The following is a 7,911-nucleotide window of genomic DNA, read 5'->3' on the forward strand; positions in this document are numbered from 1 at the left end:
TTTTTTTATTGTCATTATCACAGAACTGACAATTTTGCGTGACTCACTTACAAGACTTTATAAACAGGATTAAATGACCAGAAAATTTGGAATTGGAACAAATATAATAAATAAAATAAACAGTCTGAAACCATCCACACATACTTTTATAAATCATTGAATGTTCAATACTAAGAATATTTGTAATGTTACAAATTACGCAAACATTACTTTTTTCAAGCTACTATTGTTAATATAATAAATATTATCACAACTTTACTATATTATTTCTATTTGTTTACAGATGAACCTCAGTCGCTATAATGCTGATATCGACTTCAAAGGTATTTACAGAAGTCCAGATATTGACCACGACGTCCATATAGCGAAGTCAATCTTTCACTTTGACTCCCTCCCAGGCCTCGAAACTACTCAGTCGACATTTGCGGTAAAAACGCGTCCCGATCTATTTATCAAAGGCAAAATAACGTTGCGATGTTTGGCGACCATGTTTGACCTATACGAATCTGCGAGGGAAGCGGAAATACAGGAAGATGCACCCAAACTCGCGCTCGTGATGGTACATAAAGATCAAAGAAATAGAGGTAAGAAAATAGTTAAAAAATAAATATAGGTGATAAATATTATTCAAAACCGCTAAAGTTCTGTATAAGTGGTGAATGTCACAGAATATAACAAAAACCTCAGGAAAAACCCTCAAAAGTGATTTCAGATTATGATTTCTTTGGATACTGAGGTACTTGATCATTTTATTGGAGTATTATGAACAATGCCCAAAATTTTATTTTGTAATTTTAGACGTTATTCGAGATATCACGACAGTGCTGTTTGTTTTTCTGAGGAAATTGGAAATATTTTGATTGAATTTTGAACAAAAAATCGGACCGATGCTGGATCGGATTGGTGTATGACAAATGTGTTTCGAACATAAGAGGAACATGCAATATATCGGTGATAAAAAACGATTCACCTTTTTTATCGCTGTCAAAGTTAGTCGTATGATTGGTTGACCTTATATATGAAGAAAGAAATAATTTAATGTTGACGTGAGATAGCAAATGAGAATTTTTATTTTGGAGGAGTTATCGTGACTGATGTTTCTGAAAGAAATATTAACGAAATTTGTAGAATAATTGCCATTTCATCTTTTCAAAAATAGTAGAAAGTAATAAAAGTTTATCACGCGGGATGATAAATACGTTTTCCTACAACAAAAATGAATCTGCAATGCCGAATACTTTCAAGGAATTTAGAAAAACATTAAATAGATGAGGTAGGAGGAACAGACTCAATACGGAAATTAATTCAATAGACAACATTGAAATTAGCGACATACTCGATGTAAAATCGCAGTGAATTATTAATTAAAAATGCGGTATTGAAAAAATTATGAAGAACATTGGTGATACAAAATGAAACTTAAGCCAAAAAACACCTTGAATAAATAAATAAAACTCTGCCGGAATAACTGTCTATTTGACTATTGCTATTTGTGTAGTGAATGATAAATATTATATAAAATGAAAATTTACTGATTAAAAGGCCATGAATTTATCTCTCACGTTCGTTTCGAAATTATTTTCAAATTTTTTACAAAGAGTTCAAACATATCTTATCATCTTTGATGTATGTTCATATCAAAATATCCAATTCGAATTAATTTTGGTTCCATGTTTGTATAAACCAAACTGATATCATTGAAATAAATTTTCCCTCACAAAAGTAGAATTATAAAAAACTGTTGAGAATTTTCAGTGATAGTATCCTATTTAATTATTGGTATTTGCAACAAAATATTTTCCAATTTTGATTCTGTTAATTACAGAAATGTATATATTTTGCACTAATAAATTAATGAATCGTTGGAAAAATTTTTAGAACTGAACGGATAAAAATGAAGAAGAGTAACATTTTTCAAATATTTTTTGTTCATACATTACATATACAGGGTCCGGTGCAAAAAGTTGAGTTTAAAATCTGAAACTACGAAGCTCAGGTTTTGGATTAATTCAAATATAATGTTTTCCTAAACGTTTCACTCCTGGCTATGCAGAAGTAGATATTCCAATGAGGGCTGTTTTTGTTTGCATCCTCTGATACCAGTATATACCAATAGATTTCATTACCAAAAGTAAGGTACAATACATATTATTTCTCTACATAATCACCTTGATGATTGAGGCATTTGTCATATCTGTGAGCAAACTTTGCAATACCCACTGTTTGGCCCTCGAAGCCACAGCTTTAGTTCAAATAAAAGATGGTAGGTTGGGGCTGTATGGTCGGTATTTGAAACTGCTACATTTAAATTACTAAAAGAGTCGTTTGGCTAAACGAGCGCTGTGTGCATCTGCATTATTTATTTTTCCGGGCTACACAAACTCCACAAGAAACACACCTTTTTGGTCCCCAGAAACAGTTGCCATAATCTTACGGATCTTGAAGGTTTCGTTTGATGTTTATAGGTCTCTTAGAAAAATTTGTGTTAATTGTGTTTCGTTTTGATGTCATACAAAATCCATGACTCATCACCTGTCGCATTGGATTCCAAATATCTTCTCCATCAGTATTGTAATGCTAAATAGCTGCACCAATTCGGTGAGTCTTTTGGTTGCCGGTCAACATCGCTGGGACCTAAGGAGCGCAAACTTTTCTGTAGGCTCAACTATTCAGTAACGATAGAGTACATGAAGATCTTGAAAATTCCGGAAATTATAATTGACACCATTCACGAGCAAATAAAAGTAGCAAACCGCTAACAGGTCGCAATTCTCACTTGACGGGAGAATCAATAGCGACAGCCATGTTTATATGACTGCAACTTAACGGGAAATGACCTGTTGGAGTCGCAAGGCAGAGCATTTGAGCGGAGAAAATGTGCAGTTACCTAGTACGCACAACAAATCACTGTCTGCATTTCTGGCCATCACACCATACGATTTGAAGTTGAGAAAAAGATATTTATAATTGGATATTGTTTTTCAGAGTATTTTCCATTAAGATCAATACACTTTTGCATGCGTTGAAACCAATTGCTGCAGCATTCATTCCATTCAGATTGAGGTACCTCCAAAACAAGTGATTTCAGAGCATCAACCGCTTCTTCAGCTATAGAAACACGTTGATCTTGCAATTTATTGTTGATTAGCGGGAATAACAAGAAATCATTAGGTGACAAACAAAGACTGTACGGTGGATGACTCGTTAATTCGAAGTGTTCATTGTTCAAAAACATTTTTTTTAAATGATGTGTGATAGTTCGCATTGTCGTGGTGGAGAATGATCCGACTTCTTAGATTGGGTTTCCTGATTTTTTCGAACAGTACTGACAAATAAATTATTATGTACCATTCAGAATTGACCTTTCTAGGTCGCTTTAACGTGGGCGACCTTTTGTTCCGAATTGGTTTTAGCTTTTCTTGAAAGACCCATACAGTCGATTGTTGTTTAGTTTCGGTTTTATATACAAAGATCACTGATTCGTTGTCTTTCACGAACTCATAGACGTCCTTTGCAGCAATGTGATTAAGTTTTTTCGTACCAATCGACACGCGCTTTTTTTTGAGTGATTGTCAAATAATGCGGTATCCATCGCGAATAAATCATTTCGACAGCCAAATTTTTATGCAATATCAAACAACTGCGAGTATGCATCAATCTCACGGTATGTCACATGACGATCTTGCGATATCAGTTTACGCACATCATCGATGTTTTTTAGCACAACAGCTGATATTGGACGGACTTTACGAAATTCATGCTATAGCTAAGTGCAACCACAATGGACAATGGATTTCGGGAAATTAGCGAAACATGAGGTGCTTCACCACCAAAAGTTGAGGCGACTTGATTAGCACACTGTTTTTGCTTTAATCTACGTCTAAAGTCATAGAAAATCATTAGCACGGAAATGTTTGCAATTCATTTCCATTTTCTTATAAGAAGAAAGTTTTATTTATCTGTAAATAACTCAAATAGCACTGGTATGGCAACAGGTTCTGAGTACGTTCATCATTAGAAATATCAAACTTAAGGATGGTAATCTCACATTTGACATATTCACATCAGTTTTGCCGTGTCTCAAAACTTAAGTTAAGTAGCAACTCTTGTATAATAGATTATATTTCTATTATTGATAATACGATTTTTTTTAAATAAGTGATAATTATTGTTTGTTGGTGAATGGTGGAATGAATGAATTGGCATCACATTTCCCAAGGTACATAACAGAGGTGTTGGCGTCTTCATGAAAAGAGTATTCATCAAACTTATTGAGGAGTCTCTCGCGTCTAGCAAACTAGTCATATTGAAATCAAAGTAGCTAAATCGAAGTTAATATTTCATTAAAAATGAATAGTGGCTTTTTAATTTTTTCAAAACAATCATTAAGCATCCAGAATTGCTACATATACATTTTATCTTGTGTGGCCAGTCTATTAGTTAATAAAGTTGTTTGTTACAGTGGAATATATTTAGTTTGTTAATGTAAAGATGAAACAAAATCAAAAAGAAACTGTAAAAAAATTTATTCAAATTTCACGCGATTTCCTTGAGTTACAGAACAATATGGCTGTTTCCGTAATTGTCACTCAGTTCCTGGAAATGCATTGAATTATAACAATTTTTAGCTTATAAATCTCATTTTCATTCGATAACCGCCATAACGACTGAAACCATTAGAAAGATTAATCAAATCTATACACTCATATATCGCGGCAATTCTGATTTGATTTGTGATCAAAGAATTTAACTACGACTCCCATATAAACTCATCTTGAAAAAGTAAACTTTGACTCTAATTTCTATATATATAAAAAGGGGTACCGTTGGATTTGTCATATTCTACACTATCAAAAAATACATATCCAGTTTCGCGACATTTCGCGCGGGAGCCTTCTCAAACAATATTTTTGTTTTTAACCCATTCATTAAAAATAATTATGACGACTTGCAATTTCGAAATAAATGATGAACAGAAGGTGCTCGATATCATAATCGTACAGCTTATGAAAATATGCTTCAATAACATTCGCGATTATTGGAATAATTAATTGATATTTGTACTTTTTCGAGACTCTCGGGTGAGATAGACAAAATATTTTGAAATTCTCGTCTTATGTCGTGACAAGGATATAAATTATCGTCTGGGAACGAGATTCTCTGAAACGAAACGTGTGTAACACTAGAATTTACAGAAATAGCATCTATATGAATAGAATTCATTTAATTGATATCTACAGGGTGTCCCGGGACTTGATGTAAAAAATTCGGGAGTGAGTAGATGACATAAAAATAATACTCATGCCCAATAGTTTATAATCCGTAACTTTTATAGGGACAACCTTCACAATCTAATGATAACAAATATGGAAATTTTAATGGATTTAACAGTAAGGTACTCTTTGTTTAACTAGATAGAATGTATGGTTTATTATGGAGATATGTAGATTATAGTTTTTTTTTCGTTTTTATTTGATAAATTATAGGCTAATCAATAAATTTTTGGAAATTTCAATTTTTTCTTTATGTCAATAACACGATATTCGACAGTATGTAGTACAATTAGAAATGTTTGATTGGGTGACATCCATTTAAAATTGATAATATTCGAATGTATAATTCGGAAAATAAACTCAAATATAAGTTCTAATTTCGCAGTTTTAAACGACTATAACTGAGAAACAAGGAGTCGTATGAGAAAATTTTTTTTCATCTATTCTCTATTTGGAATTTTTTGCATCCAGTCACGGAACACCCTGTTTATGACCTGATCGACAGTAGACCGTCACTTGTTTTTTTCAGCGAGTAATATATTGGTCATCATCCTTGAAAGAACCTTGTAAATGGTGTTCCAAAGTGAAATTCCATGGTAATTTTCCAATCCAGTATTTCTCTGTTTCTATATATAGAGTAAATAGAGGCATTTTGTCATTTATTTGGCATTTACCCTGCAGCCCACACTGTATTTAAAAGATCTTTGAGCAGTGTATCGATATAACAGCGAATCGTATAAAAAATAGTAGAAACTTTTCTCAGAGAGTCGAATTATTTTCTACCATGAATATAATTTCTGGTCTTCATGTAACTACAGAGGAAGTCTCAAAAGTAATGTTGGTTTTCATATGTAACAACTTCTACTATGATTTGAAGAATTCATAATTTTTTAAAACTAGTGTCCACCTCTATGGAAACTATAATTGCTTAACATGCTTTTAATCAACCTCTTTTTGTTTAATGATGACGCAGTAACCTTTTATAGCAGATAGTATAGAGCGCAATAAATATAACTTTGAAGCATCTGTAGCAATAAGGAGCATGTGTGATTTCAGAGTTGAAGACGCAGTTGATGGGTCAATGGCATAGCGTTGGTTCAATCGTTTCAATAGTGAAGATTTGACGCTTGAATATCGTTCACACTCACGTTCTCCACCTGCGTGTGATATTGAAGTTACAAGAAAAGCAGTGAAAAACTGACAAACCATCAGCACTCGCCGGTTATCAGACTCCACGGGACATCCTTAAGATACCCATTTGGAATAATTGAGTAAAATCTATGAAAATTGCAAGCAGGGGCACAGGAATTAACCGAGATACAAGCGAAACTTCGAAAGATGATTGTCCTGACGCATTGTTACTTACGATGAAAAATGGATGTATTTGAAAAACCTCAACGTGGAAAATCGGTGGTTAGAAGGACAATTAGGAAAATATGTGGATTCGAACTAGCACTTGCACCGTCAAATTACTATTTATTCATATCCTTGGGGAAATTCTTGCGTGGGAAAAATTCAAATCTGAAGATGTTGAGAATGCAGAGCGATAATCGTTGTATCTAAGTCCAAAGAATAGTTGGCTTTATCAAGGACTCAAGGAGGTTGCAGAACGTTGCGTTGAAACCATAGAGTACGATGGGATATACTTCAAATATTAAGTATGATTATATAATGAAAAAAGTTAATATGATAAACCGACATTATTTATACGGCATCCTCTACAATTTATGATATTATACCTAGAATGTATAACAATTTCAATCTAATAAAATGTTATTTCAATCGTATTTCTTGGATTGAATTTACTGGACTATACGAAATCTATAGATTTCAGTGGTCTAATTATATACAAAAACTAATGAAAAGAACTATAAAAATGAAATTCTTTTATTTCAGGTAATAGCCTTGTCTTCTGGACGGACAAAAACGCTGGATTAATCCGTTCACTATTGATTTCGTTTGTCTTCGTTTCGCTGAAGAGAATCCAGGGAGTTTGAAACTTCGATAAACAATTAAACTGAAGTGAGCTTAGTGAAATATGGAAGAGGAAAAACAAGTGACAATTGTGTTAATTCATTGTGATTAAAAATGAATGTGATTTTGGTTAAAAGTGAATCAGAATTATACAATAATTTGTTGATAGTGAGGTAAGGTAAGAATTTGTTGATGAACTTAATTTGTATGATTACAAAAATTTAAAATAGTAAAAACAAATAAATGGATTACCTTCATTTGAGTATTTATTTTGATTCATGTATGTATGTATGTATGGATTTGAGGTCTGGTACTAATGTACTATTGGAGGAAGATTTATTCGGTGATCGATGCAGGTCATGCGGCGAGAATTGATATCTAAAAATAAGCATATATTACAAAAATAATGGTAAGTCTTCATTGATCAAAGAGTGTCGATAAAAGAAGATAATAAGATGAAAGGATTTAATTTGAAATCCATATGCCTATTCTTAAAAGAATAGCAGATGTTAATTTGATCGATTTTGAAACACAACGATACGAAAAATTTTGATTTATCAGGAATCATTGAGACAATTTGAGAAAATTTTTCTTCAGCGTTCGTCAACATTGCTGCTTAGTTTACAGATAAGCAGTGAGATTATGTTTTCATAAACCAGTATCT

General features: G+C 32.8%; 1 protein-coding gene across 1 annotated transcript in view; it reads left to right on the forward strand.

The window, feature by feature from the left end:
- Positions 1-7,504, forward strand: part of LOC130897229 (uncharacterized) — a 227,348-nt gene extending 219,844 nt beyond the window's left edge. The window contains exons 6-7 of the mRNA XM_057805982.1: positions 284-584; positions 7,170-7,504. Coding sequence (XP_057661965.1) covers positions 284-584; positions 7,170-7,270 — 402 coding nt within the window. The 3' untranslated portion in view covers positions 7,271-7,504. The remainder of the gene's footprint in view (positions 1-283; positions 585-7,169) is intronic.
- Positions 7,505-7,911: the final 407 nt, after the last annotated feature.

The sequence above is a fragment of the Diorhabda carinulata genome, chromosome 8 (genome assembly GCF_026250575.1).
Source record: "Diorhabda carinulata isolate Delta chromosome 8, icDioCari1.1, whole genome shotgun sequence".
NCBI lineage: Eukaryota > Metazoa > Arthropoda > Insecta > Coleoptera > Chrysomelidae > Diorhabda > Diorhabda carinulata.